Below are 23,557 nucleotides of genomic sequence, written 5' to 3'. Positions count from 1 at the left end.
AGGTGTCAATCAGCCTTTCTGGGGCTGGGCTGCAGCCCCAGACCGCTCATGGCCATCCCTGCTTCCAGACAGGGCCCGGCTGCCTCTCCCAGGCCGCATGGGAGCTGGGCAGGTCTGGCCTTTCTGACAGCAGCGGGAACCGGGCCCCCCACCCCAGAGCCGTAGGCCCATGGAGGAGGAAGCCGTGGAGGTCTTACAAGGAGCCTTTCCTCCTCCTGGCCATTGGGTCCCTTAGTTGCAAGCGGGGCCCAAGCGGCCTCCCGAGCCTCCCCCCTGCATGGGGAGGGGGAAACTCGGGTTCGTATTACCTGCACTGCCGCCGGAAAGGCACAGAGACTCAGTTCCGGATTACTTCCTTTGAAATGTGTGTTCAGGGAGCGAACTGATTTTTTTCTATTGGCTGTTGAAGTTGTCTCAACCCCCACAGAGGAAGCTCCCTTAGAGAGAACTTTTCTCTGAGTTTCTTCTTCTCAGGTCAACCCATCACAGTGATTCCTCTAAGATGTCTTCATTTTAATGACAAGAGAGGTCTTGTAGTCAACCTTGACTCTCGTTTGTCTTTTATCTTCATTGTCTCATCTATTAATATTCACAGTTTTCAAAATAAAAAGCATCAATTCACCGTTAAGTTCCCTAAGCAAACCTTGCAGCTGATATATCCGAGCTGGTGAGCTTGATTTTATTTTGTCAAGTTAGCTTTGTATGTGGATTTAAAGATTGTTTTACCTATTGTGACATCTCCAGAACTGCACAGCATAAAGGAGGGAACAGAAACTGCCCCCCACAAATCTCCTCTGCTGCATTACATAATTCTAGGTGATTTTAGGAGAGTCTTTATTTCCAACAACTATGCTATTTCCAGCTATGTTCATCAAAAGCAATTTGTATTGGAACTTTTTTCTCCACAACTTTTCATTAAATGCACACAATACTGAGTTTTTTACACTTTCTTTTTAATAGCTACAGTAGAAGAGTCTGCTCTGCATACCCGAGTGTGCATAATAAAATAGCTGTTTGGCAGGGGGAAAATGCCCTGTTGTCTTGCAGTACCAGTTGGTATTATGGAGGTTTGTTCAGCGTCTTATAGTAGATTGCGATTGGAAATGTGATGCAAAACAAGCACAAATGTTTCAGTAGCCCAACCATGCATCAGATTTTTACTTTGATAGTTATTTTTATTTTCAGCATTTTTATCATGATGTGAAAAATTACAACAGTGAATAATCAATCTGCTGAGGTCTCCATGTTCTTAAAAGAGAGATAATTGTTTCGTCTCCTACCCTCCAAGAATGCTCATAAGCAGATTTGTAGTTGCTGATGCTCCTTTACAATGCTGGTAGAGACAGTTTATTCCAGTCATGAGACACTGTGCTGCTAGTGAGAATCCTACCAGGTATAGAGAGTTTATAAACTTGATTTTTTTTTTAACCTCGTATCAAAAACACTTTTTTCAGCATTTAACAATCTGGTTTCCTTTAAAGCATAGAGGGCCCAGGTTTTGAAACTCATGAGGGCTTATGTTTGCTGTGGTCTTTCTGATCGTTTGGGCTCTTGCTGACCTCTGGCTGGGCTTATGTTTGTGTGTTCAGGTTTATGTATGTGCTCCAGGTATGTATGGAAGGTTCGTGTTTTAACATCTCCACTCTTCCTCTCCAGGAGTGAGGAATTTTTTTTTTTTTTTTTTTTTTGCGGGGATACAAAAATGCACAGAAAGCACATTTTTTTAGAAGTCTAGCTCAGTAATCCTACTAAGGCAGGTATTTTGTAGATAAACGGTACCCAAGTATTTTTAGTCAGATTTAAAATAAAATCCTAATTGGTTTTCTCTCTTTTTGTCTACTGTGGCTTCTAGCTTCTTCCTTCATGCATTACTAAGCAATAAACATGTCTTGGCTCACTCACTGGCTCTTTGTTGTGTGCGTTTACAACATGTGTGATGGAAGCCTTCCTTCAGAAGAAAGACAGAAAAAACTTTTTAAGGCAGTGAAGACCAAAAATTAGTAATTTTATTACTCTTTAGCCTGTAGTTGGAGCAAACTCTCTTGTCTGATTGGTTTAAAATCAGATGATTTATACCCAAAAGGTGCATCTGAACTTTTGCCGTAGTTTTGAGTGTTTTCAGAAATGCCTTTGGATAGAGTGAAGAAAGTGGTTATTTTTGGTGCTGTTTGGTTTTGAGGGTCGTTTTGGTGTCTGTGTGTTTAAGAACATGCCCCAGCCCCAGTCAGGTGGTGGGGTGTCTGCAGAGGAATCCATTGAGCTCTGGGCTGCTGGATGTGGTTGAACTCCATCACCCACATCTTTCCCATCTGCACCTTGGTGGATGTACATGAATACTGAAATATCTCCCTGGCAGGTGATGGGCTGTGGCAGGAGATTTCGATAACTTTGTTTTTTTAAACTTGAGTGTTTTTCTGAAGCAGGGTAATATTACCAGCTTTATTTTTCAAGCTCAAATTTGAGACACAAAAGAAAGGAAAGCCTTCACCCTTTCAAAGAGAGGCCTGGATATACACCTAGAGAAGAGGATGGTGCATATCTCATGTTAAAGACGCTCCAGTGTTTCTTGGATATGAGAGTGGTGACAGTGTGTATAAACAAACACTGAATATCTGAATTCCTTCCTCAAGCAATAAATATTCACTGATTTGGCTTAAGCACTGTTTACTCTCTGTACAATTTGAGTCTGTCTCTATTTGCAGAGAAATTCCTTCCAATATTTTTTCTGGTCAGTTGATGGATGGAGGAGGCTGGGTCAGCTTTCAAAGCACTTCTAATATGTATCAGGTTACCCTGAGGTAAAATGGAAACCTTAGATGTTACTCCTGTAAATAAATGTTTGCATAGTACGTGGCACTTCTCAGCATTGCTTGTCTTAGAAAAAAGGTCACTTTTGACATCAGTAACCTTTAGAGAGTGGTGTCTTTGCCACACAGGTAAAGGAAATTACTGTGCGCTGCACATTCCTTCACTAGATCAAGAAGGTAGGTAGGAGTGGTCAGATGTTACTGTTTTTAACTCCTAAAGCTTGGTATTTTAAGCTTTAAAGGCAAGATTTGGGCTAAAGGCATAGGTCCTGTAACCAGCACATGCCCAGTTTTGCTCATGTGAGTAATTTAATTTAATTCCTTGACACTAGTCATGCATGAAAAGCCAAGTCTGTAATGTATGTTTTTGTGGCATCAGGGCCTCAGTTCTTAATTTCTAAATGAGAAACTTCCTGTAAAGCATGGTAACAAAAGATAATGTTTTTATCTCTCTTTAGTTTTGCTGCTTTTGTGTCAAAACACTTGTCCAGCACCAAACATAAAAATATTACCATCCAATAAAACAGCAACAAAACCACTGTGGTGGCAAGAGATTAAGGATTTCTCTCTGAATTTAACCCATTGAGATGTGTAACAGAACAGGGAGCTTCGTGTTCTGCTTTGGAATCGATTCCAGAGGACAAGCAACATCTGGCCTCTTGGGATTGTATGGTCTTGGAACCAAAGCCCATGAACAGGTGCACCAGTTCACCCACTCTGTGATACAGGGGAACCATCGATATTATTGGGTTGTGGGATGCAGTGGAACAGGAGATAGTGATGATAAATCTGTTTTTGCTCTTATGTATTTAAAATATTGACAAAACTTGTAGGTTCTCAGACACTGGAAAAAAATAAAGTAGGAACTATGATGGTGTAGCCTTCTGCCGTCATGTATTATGAGTTTTATCCGAAGATCATACAGATTTAATAGTATGAGTGATTGGCCCCACCCATGCCTGTGACAAGACTTTTAATGTGCATTGCGTTTTTGAATGTCCAGTGTCTTATTCACTTCACTGTCCATCTGCCTCATTCCTTTCCCACAGTTTAGAAATAAATGTTTGTTGAATAATTCTTCGCTATTTAATGTTTATTAAACGTACTTTGCTGTGATGTCTGGGTACCCTTCCTAGCATGACCCGGATTACCGCCAGAGCACAATCAGGAAACCTTGTTTACAGCCAGCCGTGTTGGTCGGGTATACTTTGAGCGTACTATTTTGCGTATTTAATTTTTTCCCCCGTCTATAGCCATCGAATTGTCTTGCATATCCCCGCTTCTTCTCGTGTAATATTAATGAGCCCTCGCTGAGCACACTGCGCTCGTTGTTCGGACAGGAGAAGTGGAGCGGGACCGGGCAGGATGAGGGAGTCGCGCCGCAGAGGCAGCAGCAAGCAGCGGCGGCCGGGGGCTCCTCGTTCCCCTTCCCCGCCGAGCCCCTGCCTGGAGGAGCGCTCCAAAGCCGCTCTGTGAGGGAGTGCTGGAGCGCGGGGTGTCGCTGGGGCTGGCGGCCGCAGGTGGCCCGCGGTGACTGCTGTGTCACGTGATGGCTGTCAGCGGGAGCTCGGCCACCCGCGCGCCCGGCCTCCGCCAAGAGCACCCCGTCGCTCCCAGGAATGTGAGGGCTGAGGGTGCCGGCTGGAAGGAGGCCGCCGTGCTTCGCCCCCACGTTCCTCGCCGAGCGGGCTGAATTTCCGGCGGCCGCGGGTGCCCGGGGACTCGGTCATGAGATGGAGCCAGGAGTGCGGTGGCGGACAGGAGGCGGATGGATGGCACTGACAGGTCCGGGCTGGGCTGCCAGGGCAGTGCTTGGCTTCCTCGTGAATTGCACTAATCTTCTCTGCAGCAAACCCTGGAAGAGACGAAGGAGTGGAGAAGACGGGCGCTCTTTCCTCGAGCAGAAATTCCAGGCTGTGCAGAACTGTGGGGCAGGATTTGGGTTATGAAACTTCGGGACAGCACAAACGCAACCTGGTGCAAACCACGATACTGCTGTCCTTAAGGTGGTTTCTGTGCTCCTGTTGCTAGGATTAAGGCTTTTGCATTGCAGCGTGGAGAGTCTTTTGTTTGAGTTAAATTCAGACCTCTTGATATATCACCTGACAGTCTTGTGGTTTTGGATGAATATGGCTCATTGCTATTATTAACCTGAGTTGGCAGCCAGGCACAAATAGGAGTTTATAGGGATTTTGAAAAGTGGAACTGCTCGGAGGACAAAGATGCTTCCCAGGTATGGTCACTGCACAGTTCTTGAGATCATTTGAGTAATTTGAAAGCTGATTATTTTCACTGTGATAAAAATACTTCTTCTCCAGAGATGTGAATCTTCTAGAGGTTTATTTTTAAAGGATTCTTACTATAATTTTATGCTAAAGGGCACAGTATTTTTTTTGCCTGAATTGATTCTATCTTTTAACTTTGCAAAGGAAGTGCAGTCTGCTTGAATAATGTAATTTTGTTCAGTGCTAATGAATTTAACTGAAAGGAGCAGTGTCTTACTTATGTGTGATTTTAATTAAAACGTATTTCAAGAGAGCATGAATCTTGTGTGTGTATGTGCAAATATTTGCATGCATACATGTACCTAAATCAGCTAAAACCTGAACAGGTACTTTTTGAAATTACATAAGTGGAGTAGTCCCAAAAATATTTTATGAAATTATTAATAGTGATTGTAAATTCTGCAAGGTGTGTGAATTGTAAAGTTATTCAATGTACTACACAGCCTTAACAAAACATTCCCACCAATTTATTTTCAGTATAACACTCCAGATTATGATTACTGTGTTGGCTAAGCTGCACCTAGCCTGTCAATGTTGTCTTTTTGCTTGTGGAAAAACATCTGGTTCATGTATTGGACTTTAGAGTATAAAATAGGTATCTTAATAAGAGTCAAGTGGCTCTCATTAGAAGGGAGAAAAAAATGAAAACAAAATAATGTCAGGTTCATATACAGACAAAGAATTGGACAGAGCTAAGGAGCTTTGTAGCTGGTTGAAATTGAGGTCCAGCTTTGTTATACCTGTGTAATACCTGGCTGACACGCTTTGTTCCTCGTGTACAATATGTACTTAGGATAAGCAGCACAGTATAGCAAAGTTTCCTGGAGCTCTAGAAGTGCATCTATTCCAGGTGAGGATTGCTGAGCTGGTGAATAATGAGACCGGTTTAGACATGGAGTAGGGAGCTGACCTCCACAATGCTGCAGTGCATGACTGTGGACATGTCACCCTCTTCCAACACTTGAAAAGCAAGGGGCTTGGATTTTTTTGGTTTTTTGGATTTTAAAGAAACATTATTTCCGTGGGATAAAACTGAAACATGTCACTGCTGCAAGCAGTCAAGGGTGGTTGTCACTGAGATGATCCACCATCTGTCTATTCTTCCATGCTACTCAGAACCTAGGTCCTGTGACTTCTGTGAAACCCCAGCTGAGGTCACCATGGCAGAAGGCAGAGTCACTCGGGGCTCTGGGTGAGCTCCTTTGCAATCTGCCCTTGCAGGCTCCCTCCCTGCCCTGGCCAAGGCACAGATGCTGGTTTTATGTGCAGAATCAGCAAGTGCTCACCACCACAGTCACATAGCCCTGACGTGACCTCAGCTCTTGTAAAGACAAATATCTTGTAAAATTTTTTCTAAGCGTAAGGCTCCGTGGTTTCTCTACTTTAGGGAACTTTCTTCCTCCTTGCAGTCTTATGGTTGTGTTATGTCACCAGCACTTAAACAGAATCTCTCTCTTAAAATGCCAGCTTTGCATATCAGCCACACAGCCTGGATCATCCTTGTCTGTGAATCCTGAGAAAATTATTTTGTGTTAAAGAAATAAATACTGTTAAAGAAATAAATAACCTGCCCATGCCTCTAAGAGATGATGGCCTTCCCAAAATGCAAGCATCATTAACACACATTACAGTTCTGTTTTCATTTCATTCCAAATTAGTTGTGATCTTTCAGAATGGTCTGTGCAGCTGTTTTGTGCAATAATGGTCAAATAATAAGTAAATTACTGAAGTGCAGTAAGAAGGTATTAAAGTATGTACAAGACCCTCCCCATTAATCCTATATACTCAACTTTTGTTGTATCTTCTCAATGCCAAAAGAAAAAAGAATCTATTAACAGATCATAGAAATCTTCAGAGGTGTTTGGGCAGGAGAAGGGAATTCCTGGTCGGAAAAGGCATCTCAGGGCTGAGAGGAGTATGATAGGATGGTTGGACTAGGCAAGGACCATTTTCCTTCTGGACTTGATCACCATTCCCTGTAGTAAAGCAACTGCATGATCCTATATATTGGGCTGTATAGGTACAGGTGAGTGTGCTTTGATGTGGATGTACATCTCCACGGAATGTGGAGATAATCTGAAATCCCAGTGCACTCAGTGGAACAGTCTCGTATTTCGGATGTTAGCTCTTCATGACAGATGCAGCCTCTCTAAAAGCCTTGTGTAGAAGTTGGCTGGGTCTAAGCACCCCTGCCACAAGAATAATACCTGGACGATCATCTGCAGGCACTGGAGATAAGTTCTGGAATCCCTGTGCCTCTGTTCTGATGCTTATCTACCAGGAGTGAAGGAAGATGTTTCCTTCCACTAGAGCCTACGAGGGAAGCATGGGGCAAGGTGGGCCCATCTGCTCTGCCGGGCTGTTCCTGTCACCCTTTAAAAAGGTGCTAACATGAAAACCATGCAGAACAGATAAGCTGGCATAAACTATAAGTATCATTTGCGTAAATGCATTTAAAAATAGTTCCAAGTGATTCATCACCAGGCAATTTTTATAACTGTGGGTAACATGATGTAGGAAAACAATAGTTTGATAGATAGTTTCAACTTACTTTTTATATCTTTAGTCCTATTCTAGTTTTGAGCAATCTTAATTTTTAGAAAATTATTTTCCAGTTCCTACCTGCTTAATATATTCTTCATTTTGCTTCAGTTGCTTTGCTTTCTAAATTTCTAGATTTCTAAAGTATCTGGTTTTGTTAAAGAGTAACCAGATATTATCTAAGCTGTGTTAATATAAACAGTTTTAAAAGTAAAGTCTCAGCCAGGAGGGAAGATAATACTAAGTTAAACCTTTAATGTAATGAAGAAGTGTTCATGTTCTAGGTGAGAATGAGGAGGAAGGAATCTACTGGGATTCAATTACAGGGGGAAATCCTGTATTTTAATTGTTGGAGTGGTGATGAAAGATTTCTGTGTCTGTTGTGTCATCTATTAAAACTTGCACAGAGTGAAATAATACCAATTTACAGCCATTCAGTTCTTGCTGAGAAATGTTGATAGTGGTAATAAACTCCAGGAACATGAGAAAATTCATCCTCAGAGAGCAGCTGGAGTTCTGGATTGCTATGAAGCTCTGTAGTAGAGGTGTCAGGAAGCATGGGATGTATTTGTAAGTGTAAGCTATGAGTTATATTCCTGGTGAATGAAGGTAAAAAAGGCAGAAAAGCAAAAAGGACGAAAAAAGGGAAGAGCTGAACAACAGTAGGGCTTAAGTGTGAATATGCATTAAAATACCATTTTTCAGATCTTGATCTCATTGTTGCTAGTTTCTGATAATTCCATCATTAATCCTATGGAATTTTCCCTTTTTCTCCCAAATGATTCCTTTTCTTTTGCACTCTGTACTTGCATGAGTGTCTGTGCAGGGGCATTGGATCAGATGCCCTCCAGGTGACCCTTCCAACCTCAACCAGCCTGTCATGGTGCGAGACTTAGGTTTTCTTCCTGAAACATCCCATACAGCATTTACACATCAATGGATTTTTACTCCATATAGGTATTTTTGAACATCTCATTCTAGAGGAATGCCTACTTGTGCAGTGGAGATTTCCACAGGAGCAGTGTCCTGCTCAAAAGGAATTCGTTTTTCACCAGTTTTTCTCTTGCTCCATGCCGAACTCACAGCACTGAGTGGCAAAGTCACAAAGACTTCTACTGGTGAAAGGTATTTGCAGTTTTCTTGGTGGTGATTTTAATGTGGTTCTTTTTGGTTTTTTTTTTCCAGGTTAATTTTGGGGTTTTTTTTTAGATCTAATCAGTTTCAAGGAAAGATCAAAGAGTGGCAGATAGGTCATGCAGGAAAAAAGTCCTCATTAGGAAACTGTCATTTCCAGAGCAGTGTGGGAAATGGAGACTCACCTTTCATTAACATTGCTAGAACATTTGATTCTATGTCTCCTGGTTTTCCTGTAGGAATCTCAAGAAAACATCAGTTAAATGTCAAAGTTAGTTTCTGTTTATAAACAGGACTAATTATATTCAGAAGATCTAGGTCAGTTTTCATCTGCCTGAAGAGGAGCACTGGAGTGCTGCCCTGTTTTATTTGTTTTGAGAATGCCTCTTGCATAAGGAATTTTATGTTTCTGGGGATAATCTATTCAAATATCAAGCTTAACAGTATTTTAAATCTGCTAACAACAAAAGCAAAGCTCTGTGTCCTGCTTCCCCCTTGCTGGTGGGGGTGAGTTAGTTGGAGGTGCCAGGCTGCCTTCTGTTTACTGTCTGTCGGAATGAACTTTCCCCCAGCTCTCTGAAAGGCTCTTCTAGTTTGGAAAGTGGCCTGCTATTGCCAGGGAATGTTTTTGCAAGGCTGAAATATGCTTAAGGATGCTATTATGTAACAGATAGCGCTTCTTTGGAATTATCACGAATTATTATGGATAATAGCTACTAAGTGCTTGTCTAGAGATAGTTAAAATATCATGTGAAGAAGCTGAGAAGTAAACAAGCTCTTGTTACCTTCATCGAATATGTTTCTGAATACAGCAAGAGTTTTATATTTAGCTTTCTCTCTTCTTAGTGTGTAATCTGCTCTTGGAGCTTTTTATAAGTAGATTTTCCTAAGATCTGGAACAGCTATTGCTTTCTTTGCCAGTATTTTCAAAGTCAAATATCGAAAGTACTAGGTAATGGAAGACATGCTTTTGTGTGAGTGTGAAGGAAATTCAAACGTGTTGCAAGGGTGGAGCAAGCAATACCACCCTTTTGGCAAGCAATTCATTGTTACTGTCACACAGTTTCTTTATAGGAATCACAGTGTCCTGGCTGGATTTCTGGACTTCCACTGATTTCACTTTAATATATGGAGGCTATTCCTCCAAGAAGCTAGTTTATCCAGTGATCCTCCTCACTTCTAGCCAAAGTCATACTCTGACCAGCTACAATCCCCAGCCCTAGTGCCTTTTGTGCGTCTTGGTTGGTAACACCCCAGGCATGTGTCAAACTAGGGATTTTGTTTTCTTACATTTTCTGAAATGCAAGATAGTGTTAATTAGGAGAGCCTCCAATAAGTGTAAGCTTGGCTCTGAGTTTGTCACTGTGCTTGGGTTTTGGTACAGAATTTGCTCAGTTTGGTGTCAGCACTTTGTGTGAGCATTTCATGCTGCAGGTAACACTTGGCTTTAGGTGGCCAAATGAGAAGGTGCGTGACTCTTTGCCCCCAGATCTAGACATGAAGTTATTTCAGCTCAAATTGCTCAAGGTTTTCTTTCTTGTAATAAGTTGATTTGCACATTTGTTGCACACCATCTTCTCTGCAGCTTCCATTTTTCTCTCTTGTTGCTAAATGGTGGGGATGGGCAGATTATAAAATAGATTCCATCTCAGGACAGTGTGTAACTGTATGTCTTGGTGCTTAGTTTCACCTCCTTGGGACTACACTAGCTGTAAAATTTGTGTACCCATACTGAGCAGCCTTAAAAACTTCTGACAGGTGATGATGACTTTGGTGATCGAATGGATTTTTTGCCGTTGGAAGACTTGTTGGTCACATAAAGCGTGGGTGCAGAGCAGGAAACCCTTTGGGTTAGAGGAGAGGAAACTTTACTGTTGTCTTGGAGTCTAACATGCAAGGTTTTACCCATGTTATGCGTGACCTTGCTGAAATACATGTACAGCCTCTTGCAAATTGGAAATCTCTGTCCTTTGTGCTTTGGTTCTGTCTTCTTGAGGTTCATGCTAACACTGCTTGCATAAAAGCCAAGAATAAGGAAGACAGAATTTCACTTGATCTAGGAAATGGCTTGTAAACTAGCTGAAAGATGATTCCTGGTGGTTTCACGGATAACTTCAACAGATAACTTGTTTCCTGTCTTCCAAGAATTGAGATGGTGTCAGTGAAAATGGATTCCCAAGCCAATGGATTACAATGCTTGCTGGACTTTAAAGTGATGACTGGCTTTTAAAAATAGAAATTTAAGATGGTGACTACAAAGCACCCTTAAAGGGAAGATTATGGAATGGTTTCCAAGCCTGATCCCTGCAAGTTCTCCCTTTGAGACCTCCTCTGGAGTAGTAGCACTAGGGAAGGTTCTGAGGGTTCAGGAAAGCTCCTTCTCATGGAAGCCGGTTTGGGAATAGGTGTGTTAGGACTGCTCTGTGTGGTTTGCTCACCATGTCCTTGAGTCACAGTGGCTTATGTGGAGAGAACAGGGTGGTTCTTCCAAACCACCCTGTGATTATTCATCTTGGAGGATTTTTGTGTCTTTAAACACAAAAGCTAAGTTCTATGACGTTGATTTTAGATAGTTGGAACTTGAAGAAAACATATCACAAGACAGGAAACAAGATCTATTGATGCTGCACACATCATTTTGTGCAGTTGTAGAGGATTGGTGCAGTTTACAACAGTGTAATTTGGCACATGTAGAAGAAAGAAAACAAAGGGTGTAGTTCTGGCTACAGGATCAAAGGGTTTGATGAAATGGCATTGAATTTGCTTGACTATATTTTAATCAAGTTGTATATACAGATAATGTAGAAGGAGCAGTGGTAAGTGATCCTTCTGCTCTTTTCTTTTTTTAATTAAAGCTGGCCTTTACCGGAGTTTGACCCAAGCCAGATCCGACTGATCGTGTATCAGGACTGTGAAAGAAGAGGAAGGAATGTCTTATTTGATTCCAGTGCTAAAAGAAAAATAGAGGATGTTTCGGTGTCGGTGAGTATTTTGCTAATTAACATGTTTATAGTTGTATGTTTTCAAATGGCCAAATTGATACATTGTGTATGTTCTGTGTTATTCACATTGACATTTAAACGTTGGTTATATGCAGGGCTATATTTAAATGCCTGTTAAATTGCAAATTATTCAGGCTTCAGTGATTTTACTCTTACCAGCTTTAAATACTATGGTGATCTCTTTATTCTGGGATTTATCTACTTTCTGCTCTTTCGGTGAGAAGGATTCCTTCCTGGGGCTGCAGCAAGCAATGCTGGGGATTGAAACAAGCCATGAACTGGGATTTATTGATCTGATTTTGTGCCACGATGGGGTCTGGATTCGCAATCAGAAGTCCCCCCAGCCCCATGTCCTCCTGTGTCTTGTTTGCTTAACTTTTGCCAATTGTTGTTTGTATGCTTTGCTGACAGTTTTTTCACACAAAGTTACTTGAAAACTCCGTTTTTCCTTTTGGCATGATTTACATGGTGGTCTGTTAATTGAAACTGTAACAGATGCGGTCAGATGAGGATACTTCCTTCTAAGGGCTCTGGACAGAATATTAGTTTCTGGCCGCAGTTCTACTGAAAGTGGTGGTGTGAGGCTGGACAACTTATTTCTCTTTGAAGTTCCTTTTCACCATTTCTAAAAACATTCACAAAGCATTTTAAGCTCTGCAAGCAGAAAGCATGGTGTGAATTGAAATTATTGATTCCAGCAACTTTTACCTTATAAGATTTACGGAGATCCTTCTGTAAGTAGGAGTACACAAAATAACACATTGCCCCCAAGGTTTGGCTTTCATGTTGAGTATTTTTCATCCAGCTTTCCAAACTCTTCCAGCCTGTTTCCAGTCTGATGCTCTTAACCCTGGTCTGAAGTGCTATGTCCAGTATCCAAACCTCTGGCATCTGTCTTATCAGGCACAAACTTCCAGGCTTCTCCATGGCTTATTCCAGTGTTTTTATAGTCATGAATCAAGATCCCAATTTCCTAGTTTTCATAGAGAATTTGTGAAATAAAGCAAGTTTCACAAATGTTAAAAAAAATGCATCTTTCTTTTTAATTTAAACTTGTTAGAATGGTTCTGTTAGTTCCTGTTATTCCTTGCCAGGAAAACAGGTTTTTAGACAGGAGATCTTTAGAAATGGTTTATTGGTATGAATTGCTGGCTGTGCTTATCACTATTACTTCATTAATAAAAATAACTTACACTATAAATCCTCTTGCCAGATTTAAATTAATTTCTTGAAAGTCTGAAATGTCTTTAAGGTAGATGTGTACTTGCACACTAAACTTGCAAACTTCACTGTTTGCAAGTTGAGCTTCAGAAAGCTCATTGACTGTTGCATCTCAACAGCAACAGGATAATGGCTGATAATGGAGCTGATATGGTTCTGTATTAATCTTTCCTTTTTCTTTGCTAAGGGGGAAGGAAACAGCTGTAGTCATCCTTCTCCACATGAGACTAGTGAAGGAAAACTGTTTCCAGGGCGTTTGAAATACCTAGAATTCATTTCTAGAAACTTGGTACATTTATTTTTCATTCTATCAGGATTCTTTGAAAGAGGATATATTGAAACATTTGCTTGCTATGTACCTGCTTTTTGCAGCATTCAGATAATGTCTTGTCAGGCAAAACTTTTCTCATAAAACAAAAGTTTGTGGGGAAAAACATGCAGGAGAGCCTTCAGCTTGGCTTGATGTGAGCTCAGTATGGGCTTGTGTTGTTAGCAGGATGTACTGGCCATTTTCAAGGAACTCCATTGTTCATATCTCTCGCTTTTTATCATGATTTTCGTTATCAAAGACACCCTGCCAGATCTTGGCTCTAAGCACATTCCAAGGCACTCTTGCCCTTTTGCAGCCAGCCATGTGTGGGCCGGGCACACTCCCTTTTGAAAGAATATCTGTTCAGCACCCCACAAAAAGCAAGGCTTTCTGCATCTCTTCCCCCTCACCCCCCATTTCCTAACGTGACTTATACCTCTGGATCTACAAATAACCGGGGAGATAACTGCAAGAGTGTCTGACAGTGGCCAGAGTGTTCTGGTTCAAGTCAAATCAGCCTAACAGAGAATTGAGAGGGTTTCACTTTGCTTTATGGTGCTGTGCCCTTCAGTTCCCATTTTCTGTTGTTTATGAGACACGAAAGCAAATACAATTTAATAGTTGTATGCCTGCAGCAAGGTGAGATGTATTTTGGTCTGTTTTATATATATAATCCCTACATATATCAAAAGTTGGGTGTGGTGACCGAGGCTGAACATGGCTCAGGCATTTGAATTTTTTAAGGGAAGGTCTGGTCATAAAATTTAAGGAGTATCAGAGAAAAATTTTGCAGACACAGGTGTTTCAAGAAATAAAACAGTAAGCTCTATCTTTTTGATCAGTGAAAACTGCTGAGTTTGTGCTCACACTAAGCTGGATTTTCATTAGTAAAGTATTACTAGGTTCATCTTACCTGTGAGGGAAATGTGCCTATAACACAAATAAGGACCTTGTGTTTTCATTGGATATTAAATCAGCCTCTTCATGTCTTGAGTAAAGGTAAATATTAAGTAAACAAGAATTTGGGGAGGGTTTTGCACAGCGGGACACTGAAGACAGTGAAGAGTTTGCAGCGTGGCCATTACAATATTTTAATTGCCCAGGAGAAGTCATGATTCCCCCAGTCTTGCTAGAGTTAAACTTGGTGAGGGAAGCTGAGCAGCAGTCTAGTGATAGAGGGCTGGCAGCTATTTCCAACACTGGGAATGTTGGCCCAATGCTGTGCCAGGTGGAGATCTGTCTCAGGCAGCTGTGGGAACTTTGCATGTGGGAAGCAGAGAGATCCCCTTTGTGAGTCCTATACCTTTTTTAGTGCTAAGCAGGAGAGGTCCTTCTCCAGCTTTCCAGAGGATGGGCTGTTGATCAGCTGGGCTCTGGAAGCAGAGGGGAAAGGCTGCTGTCTCCCGAGCATCAGAAAATTGTGTGTGTGAGTTCTGCCAGGGTATCCCAGAAAGAGAGTGGCTGCCCCTTCCAGCCCTGTGGCACTAAGTCATGAGCAAATGCATTAGAACAGGCATTTGCACATTGAATGTACTAGGACAATGTGTGGTATGGGGAAGAGGCATTACTGATGCCTTTACTGTACTGCCTCTGTCCCCACCCAAGCATCCACATCCCTTGGATTTTTCAGTATCAAAGAACTTCTATGGGCAAGCTTGTGGGTTTGAGCCACTGTCTCCTCTAGAGAGTCCTCTCGTTCCTCATAGGCATTAAGCATGCCATTTCTATAGAGACTGTTACTTGATGTTCAGGTGATAGTGTTACAGCCTATGATCGATTTCTTGCTGTTAGACTCCAGTGCTCATCTGCTCCTTTTGCTCTGACACTTCCTCTCCTGCTTTCTGCTTCTGGGTGCCACCAGTCCTGTTCTCCTCCCTGTGCTGTGGGCTATACCAAGTTCCCAAGCCAGGAGCTGTGTGTTCTTCAAAAAGCTGTGGTACCAGGCCTACTTTGAATTTCAGATAAGCTCAACAAGCAGCTCCTTTTCTTCCTTAAGCTGCAGCAGCCAGGTGGCCCAACCAGTGCTGGGCAGAGAGCCTCCGCTCTGCCTTTTTCCTGTGCTTGACTTCCCAACCTTGACACTGCATCTACACTCAGCTCATTCTAAGGCTGCCTTGTGTTTACTCTGTGGCGAAGGAATTATGTCCCCATAACTGCCAGTGTGCAAAGGCTAGCTCAAGTAGGAGGAGTTCAACTCAAGGGCTGGTAATTGACTGGGATAAGGATGCCACAGGAATGGTGCCACAAGGGAGGAGTGGGGAGTGAAGTAAAATAGAAGCTGAAAAGGGGAACGTTGGATCATGGCTTCCCTTGGAACAGGCAAAGTGAGTTCAGAGACAGGGATTAACTGTCTCATTTTAATGCTCATTTTCCTTTCTGTTTTGTCCAGTGGGGATTTATGACAAGACAGCGGTTAACATTTGCGATCTGGCTGGAGAGAGGTGCTGATGGGACATGTAAGAGTTAAAAGATTTCCTAAGTTTAAAGATCAGCCTAGAGGAAGGTGTGAAGTACAGAGAAGAAGGAGGGGTCTCAAGGGACCATGAGGAAGAGAAGGGAGGAAAAATAGAAAGGACCCATACTGCACTGTGCTGAGCAGAGATACAGAGTTTGAGCATGTGATAGGAAAGGAGGAAAGACAAGGAATCAGGGAAGAGCAGTGACTTGTTGCCAGGACCCAGAGGCAGAAGAAGGCTTTCAGAAATAGCATTTGTTTTGGTTTTCTGAAGAAATGAAAAAGAGACCTGGGATGCAGAATTTGAGATGTAGATGTGCAATAGTGAGCTTCAATTTGGACAATGGAAAGTTCACTTCTTCCACTAGCTGTCTTTATCTTTGAATAATTTCACTAAAAAGTCGTATGATACTTGATCTCCTTCAGCAGCAATTTCTTTTACTCTGAATGTCATATTTATCCCAAAGCAGAGAAATGGCATGCTATTTGAAACAAGCCAGGATTAGCCAATTGTTCGAATATACTTCAGCACTGGATAAATATTGAACAGCAAATTGCTTTGAGGGATTAGTAATTGGATAGTGAGTCTTTTGCTTTTAGGTGAGTTATATGAAATGGAGACTCTGGACACTGTCTGGCTCTCAGGACAGGCTTCCAATGAGCAAAGCAGAACAGATGGATAAGACTGTAAGCACAGAAATCAAGTCCCACCTTCTTAGCTCTGCTTATCCTCTCTGAACGGACATGGAAAAATACTAGTGGAGTAGAGGAGCACAGGGTTGTCTTGACTTCTTTCACTGATATCTGATTAATAAAGGAACTTGACAACTCTAGAAATAAAGGGAGATTGCAGCACTTGCAGCTGCATTTTAAGAAACAGACCTAGATTTTTACATGAGCACTTGAATGGGAGGAATGAGGGCCTATTCTGATTACTCCCATGTCTTATGTGGATACATACATTTAATTGCAGATTCTCATATTAATGCAGCAAAAGAGTTAATTTATCTGTTTTGAATTTTCTTCTTTCTGGAAAGCCTGTTTTGAAAATGAGGAACAGAGCTCTTGAAGAGTAGCAACTTTGGAAATAAAGATTTCTCTATCACTGCCACCACGCTGGTATTTGAGCAGCTGCTGTTGCAGACAGGTAAAAAAGAGAAAAGCATACGATGACATTTCTCTTCCCTTCTGTCACTCACTCACAGCCCTAACACACCTACACACAGTCTGATTTAGTTCAACACACCAGGCTCCTTTCAACTTTCTTGTTATCCCCAAAGCACAACCTGCCCAGCAGAAATTCCTCTTCCTATTCACAGCACTGGACATGTTTTTCCCACTTGCTGAGAAGAATAGAGACTTTGTGTCAAAGAATTAAAAGTCTTTGCTGACAGCTGTTAAGAAAAGAGACTCCTGAAGAGGAACTGAGGAAGAAAACTGCTTTGTACCCTGTACCCTGTAAAGACAATTTACTCTAAGATTTCTTCAGAACTACCTGATAGATCTCCAAGACTTGCAGCAAATGATGATCTCTAATGTCAGAACTGGGACTGCCAGAAGTCTTTGGAGCTGGGTGGTATCTTCAGTGAGCTGGCAAGGAAAGAACAAAGTGTGACCCCAGCAGGGAGGGCAGTGTGGCAGCCAGGAGCAGAGCTGCCCATGGCATCCTTACAACAGATGTTCTGCTCTCCAGCAAAAACAGGCATTTCAGAGCACTCCAGCATCACCCTGCCGAAGGATCAGATTTGACACAACTGTGTCTAATTGGGAAGAAAATTCACAGCTTTGAAACGTTTCCTTGTACAGTTCTTAAATAATTAGGTTACTTTTTATTTTTGGAAACCTGACTTGAATATTTTTGGACTATAATGTGAGAATGCAAGTAATCCCACAGCTTTGATCCATAATATCTTGAGATTTGTAGCATCTAAAATTTCATTGACATTTGGAGTCAGAAATTGCAGAGGAAAGGGTCACTGCAAATACTTGATCTCTTTGTCCAACAAGTTCATCATACACATGCTAAGTTTGTGAAAGAGCAAACATCAAAATTCATCAGTGATCTGCATTTTAGAAGGGATTTACTGTTCACAAGGTTCTGAAAAATGGGAGCTGAAACATTCTGACCTCATTTAAAGACTCCTTGCACGAGTTTTGGTTCATTAAACTACACAAACAGCCATTTTCCTGGTTTGCTATTTAAATTAGGTAACTATTACTTCAAGTTACCCGACAGCCCAGCGGATCTGGGAAAAGCTGCTGTGCAGAAAAATGCAGTGATAATGAGAAGAAATCATGTAAAAGTAATTAATTTGCTCACTCAGCCTATTCTTTTTAATGCACAGAATTTTATTTTCTCTTGTAAAGTCAGTAAATACATTTCTACAGTCTCAAGGAAGCGTAGTTATAATTGTAACATTTTAGAAGGAACTTTCAACATCTGATGGAAAATGCAAGCTGAAATGTGGTTTGCCTGCAAAAGCTACTGTAACCCTGTGGATTGTATGTGGTTTTATCACATGATGCTTGCCTAGCCTAGGACATTGTTTTTTGTGTCAGAGATAAAATGCAATTCTAGCTCATGAGCCCCTGCTAAAGTCATATGATGATCATTTGCATGTTCCAGCCATTGTGCACTGCCACAAATCCTCAGTAGCCATTAGCGAATCTACATATTGCAAGATTTCAACAAGCTCTCCACTATGTTGAAAGGAGAGGACACTGCTGTGTGTCAGGAAAGCACAGGGCTGGGGGAAAGTAAATACTTCCCTCCCCTCTGCCACGGAATTACTAATTTCTCTGCACATTTTTCCTTGAGGCTTTCTGTGGCAGCAACTCTCTAAGGGAACAGCAGTGAAGGCTGTCACATGGGATTTTATAATCCTGGCCATTTTCTGCTGCTTTGCTAAACCTCACGCCCAGTTAGGGCCAAATTTAAGTCACCCGTCCTTAAAAAAGTAACCTGGACAGAGGCATGGGACTCCCATCCCTCCACACCAGTAAGGCCAGTCATCTTTATGAACAGCTATTGCTGATTATTGAGCAGTCACGGAGTTACCAATGTGTACCTTGACTATTTCACCCTTTTCTTTATGCCTTTCCCTTAAAGATTGAGACATGGTCATGTTTTTGGATGAAAAGGAAGCTTGTGACAGGGAGATGTGAGTTCAGAGATGAAGCTGTGACATAAAACAGCACTTCTGTGTTCCCACCTGTCCCTTAAACCTTGCTTTCAGCAAGGTTTGCTTCCAGCTTGCTCCTACTGGTGTGGTGATTGCGTAGGAAATGGTAATTAAGGAAGTCTTGGGGCAGAGTTAGTGTGGAATTTTGAGCAGTGTAGACTATTTCTGTCTCCTAGTGTGGCCCACCTGCAGATGTAAACAACGCCAACCTTACATGGATGTACTGAAGTGTAACGAGTGTGTGAAAATTATGTTGTGATCTTGAGGTGAAGCGGGTTGGCAATGCTGATGTTGATGTAAACTGCATTAGCTTGGTGGGTGCTGATTCTGCTTGGGATGCTGGGATTCTCAAGGGGAATCACAATTTTTTTTAAATAGTGAATAAAACATAATGAAGCATCTCCCATGCCAGTGATCGACAATTCTCTGTGCAGAGTGGACACAGATCCTGCCCATCCTGTACATCAGTTCCAGCTCCATCTGGGCCCTCTAAACTCTCTTCTCTGCTGTGCTTTCTGTCTGAATTTCTATCAGAATTTACCCTTTGGATTGGTTCTCCATAATTTTGTGAAACTTCTCTGGCTTCTCTGTAACACTGTGTTTCTCAGCTTTGTCCATTTTCAGCCTCACAGTTCTCTCATACAGAAAACCTAAGGAATGTGTCACCTCTGTGCCACTCCTGAGAAAGACTAGGGGGCTTAGACACAGCTAGGGAGAGATCTGTGTAAAACAGGATCTTTTCTCTCCACTTGCCCTTGTAACATGAATCTCCTGAATTCTATGTTATTCTTACTTGATAATTAATGCTGAGCTGCTCCTTCCTCTGTGCTGCTTACACTCCTGTGTTATCTCCACTCCAGTAGGCACAGGGAGTAAGGTGGACATTGCCATCCTTCCTTTAAGCGCTTTGGTACCATCCTCTCTCCTAATCCTGGATCTAAAAAAGTCTACTTAGGAAGATGGAGTTGGAGTGATCTGCTGGCTCGTGGCTAATTGGAAGTAAAAGAGCTCAGCTTTCCTTTGGACAGCCAGGCTCCAAGAGATATGGGTATATGTTCTATTACCTGTTTCCTGGGGCATGAGCCTTTCAGCTGTTAAATATCTTACTTAAACAGGTAAGTACAATGATGCTAACAGTGATTTCAGGTCATGGGTCTTAGTGTGTCACTTATGTTGTCTTTATTTCAGAAACTCTGCAGTGATGCTCAGGTGAGAGTTTTTGGAAAATGCTGCCAACTAAAGCCTGGAGGAGACAGCTCTTCTTCCTTGGATAGCTCAATCAATTCATCCTCCTCATTCTCTGATCCAAAAGAACAATGCCCAAAATACCAGGTGAATTGCTTTCTTTAAAATAACGCATGTCAAATGCTAACAGCAGGTGAAGTACGACTGTTTTAAAATACTTGAAATGAGAGGCTGGTGGTGGAGAGCAGTTTTCAGTCCAAGACCCTGATTATGACTCAGGAATGTTTAACACTGTAGCTTTGGGTATTATCAAGTCTAAAACCAACCAGCTGGTTCTCTTGGGATGTGTCTTGAATGGCAGCGATTTCTCCAGGGCACGTGTTCCATTAATTGATCCAGGTGATAACACTCATTTGGTGTGATCAGACTAGCCACAAATATCTTGGTGTAGATGAAGTAGTTTATTTTATTGTCAAATGCCAGGGAAATAACAGAGAGACATATTGTCTGTAGGGATAGTCTGTGTAACAGCTTTAGAAGGGATTCAGCGCATTTGAATTCCACTTTATATAAGAGATTTTGGCCATGAAAGTAGCTAGAGTCATCTGACACAGATATATTTTTGTCATCTCTCCTTTCACGGATCACAAGTGTTTTATATTAAGCCACCCCAAAATAGAACTAAGCCCTTTTCACTCTTTGTAATGAAGTAATTGTGTGTTTGAGGGAAGCTGCTATCTCCACAGCTAGCTCTGGAGTACAATACTACTGATGTCTTAATCTCCCATAGATAGAAATAAAGAACCTTCCAGTGCTGACTTTCCTGCTGTCATGTTAACTCCTGCTATATTTGGCAACCTCTGTATTCTTGTTTTCTCTTTCTCACCACACTCTTTTCCACAGCTTGGGTAAGGTGGCTGAAGATTTGTTTTTCATTCCTCTCTAACTGGCAGGGCATTTAACTGCTGTTGCGAAAGGAAGAGATGTTTCTGTCAGCAGCTCCCTTCCAGCACAAAGCAACCTCCTTTGTGCACTGTGTGCCCAAGAAAAACGATGCCCCCCACTACCCAGAGCAGGCTCTATACAAACAGTGCTCAGTGTTACAAAAAAAAATAAATTTCAGTGTTTGGCATGAGCATGTATTTTAAAGCTGTGGAAAGTTTTCCCTTTGAAATCCCCATTTCCTCAAGTGTATCACTCACTCAGAATCTTACTGAGTTGAACTGAAATCACAGTGGCTGTGTGACTGTGCCACACACTTTCAGCTGAAGTTGGTCTTCCACAGCATATTTATTGTCAACTATCTACTGTATTCATCAGACTCCTTCTAGGCTTGCCCAGCAAATGAGCGGAGAGATAAAAAGACAAGAATTCTTTAATGTGCAATAAAATTTAGTATCGGGTATGCAGAAGGGCCAGACTAAGTTTGTCCAGACTTCGCTCAGCATGGCATTTCCTATTTTCTCACTACTGTGTCTGTAACCTCAGAGGTTACTTATTGGATTTGCAGTATTTGTAAGTTCTCTTTTTTGTTTTCTTATAAGGCTATAACATGGAAATTCAAATAATAGAATACTATGCGATTTTTAAAATGCTGTTTTATGTTTTCCTGTTTAAATACACTTAGATTATATATGAGCAACTTTAATTGCAAGATGAAATACAGAGGTTTTGTTCCAGGCTTCTGTATTTGTAATTATGTCCCGTATTTAACATTTATTTATTTATTGCATTTTTAATTTACAGATATACTTAGTTATTGGCAGGACAATATGTACAGTAAGGGGAGTATTAAAAGCTGTAAATACGTTCAGAAATGCAATTTCCAAATCATGAAAATATTACTACCTCTAATATGCTAATGTGCAATCACAAACACTTATGCGTATTTTATGATCAGTTTTTATGGGAGCTCTAAACTGTGACCTGAGGAGTTGTTTTTTATCCAGGCTGTCAGTGCCACAGGTTGTGCCCTTTTTGCCATATGCTCCTTGGCTACTTTTGAGTTTGTAATATTTAACCCCTTTCCCCATTTGGTTGTACTCTGCTTTGGTCTTAAGTGACCTGCATTTTGCAGCATTTAAAGGCCCAAAGAGTTGAGCTGTAACTGTGTTTCGATACTAAATGCATTAAATATGTGTCTTTGGTTATGCATGGCAAAATTATTAAGTGTAGATGAAATGCCAGCCTGAACAGGCCATGAACTCATCTTACCGTGCTCTTTGCCTTCAGCAGGACTTGTCTGTCTTTTAGAGGAAAGGGATACCCCTATAATTAAATTTGAAAGTAGCTGATTTTCACTTTAATTTGGTTGTCTGACAAGGAAAATCAATACTTATAGATAAAGTATTCTTACTGAGTTTTAGAATTATATTTTCACAACAGCAGAAAGTTGAAATCAAAACCCACCGTCAAGGGCTTAACATTTAATCAGAATTGTGTCCTTCATTTGGAGATCTGCAACAGATTTAAAAACAACAATCGTATCATGAGGCTGTAGCAATTTGCTATGTTCTTAAGTCAAGATTTTGTGATGCTGGCAAACCTTACTGGTTGCTTCTTGGAGTCATTAACATCTATGCTGAGATTTCCTTGGAGCTGCTGGTCATACCGGCTGGTTTTAAATTCTAGTTTTTCAGTACTGCCTACAGACCACCTGAGCAATGAGATGTCCTGGGAGGCAGAGATGGAAATTTCACTGAGGCCCAGCTATTGATCAGGTTTGCCCTGTCACTGAACACTTACAAACCTTGGAGTTGTACCCTCATTTTTACAGTTGTGGTTTCTGCTTTCAGTCATCCCCTCTCCATGCAGGGATAGATTTCAGAAGTTAAAAGTATGGCTGTAAAAAGTATCATCAGCTTAACTGAGAGTGCTTGAAAAGAGCTAAAAATTGAGAAACGGTGTGTGTTGCCTTTTGGCTGATGAGCATTTCGTTGTTCTTGCCCTTGTTCTGTGGGCTGGTGTGAGCAGAGACACTGAGTGGGGTGTTCAAAGCTATTCTTGCTCCTAGTGGGGGTCTGTGGTGGGGACACCCTGTCCTTTGTTGTGCTCCAGGCTCACTGTCTGGCACTAGTACAGGTTGCCCAGAGAAGTGGAACTGTGGTTGCCCTACCCCTAAAATGTTCAAGGCCAAGTTGGACTGGGCTTGAAGCAACCTGATCTAGTGGAAAGTGGCCCTGCCTATGGCAGGGGGTGGAACTGGATGAGCTTCAATGTCCCCTCCAACCCAAACCATTCTGTCATTCTGTATTTCAGTCCTTTGTAGAATACATGGTTATTCAGTATACTGGTTGTTCAGAGCTTGGATAAGGAATATGGAGATGCACTGAGCATCTTCTAGGAGGGTTGCTTCTGTGAGTGGTTTAAGGGATCTTTTAGAAGGATTACTCCAGGGAATGGAGTAAATACATGCTATCACACACCTTGAAGGAA

The 23,557-nt window shown here is 41.6% G+C and overlaps 1 protein-coding gene across 4 annotated transcripts in view; it reads left to right on the top strand.

Annotated features, from left to right (window-relative positions):
• Positions 1 to 23,557, top strand: part of FNIP1 (folliculin interacting protein 1) — a 66,357-nt gene that overhangs the window by 17,041 nt on the left and 25,759 nt on the right. For 3 of the 4 annotated variants that reach the window (XM_014891565.2, XM_014891563.2, XM_088173745.1), the window contains exons 2-3: positions 11,623 to 11,749; positions 20,126 to 20,269. In XM_014891565.2, the coding sequence (XP_014747051.1) occupies positions 11,623 to 11,749; positions 20,126 to 20,269 (271 nt within the window). Of the gene's footprint in view, positions 1 to 4,560; positions 5,041 to 11,622; positions 11,750 to 20,125; positions 20,270 to 23,557 lie in introns of those variants that run through there. The other variant, XM_014891564.2, reaches the window with a different exon arrangement.

Source organism: Sturnus vulgaris, chromosome 15 (assembly GCF_052056855.1).
Source record: "Sturnus vulgaris isolate bStuVul1 chromosome 15, bStuVul1.hap1, whole genome shotgun sequence".
NCBI lineage: Eukaryota > Metazoa > Chordata > Aves > Passeriformes > Sturnidae > Sturnus > Sturnus vulgaris.
The sequence above is the reverse complement of the archived record's forward strand: the minus strand, read 5'-3'. Positions and strand labels throughout refer to the sequence as shown.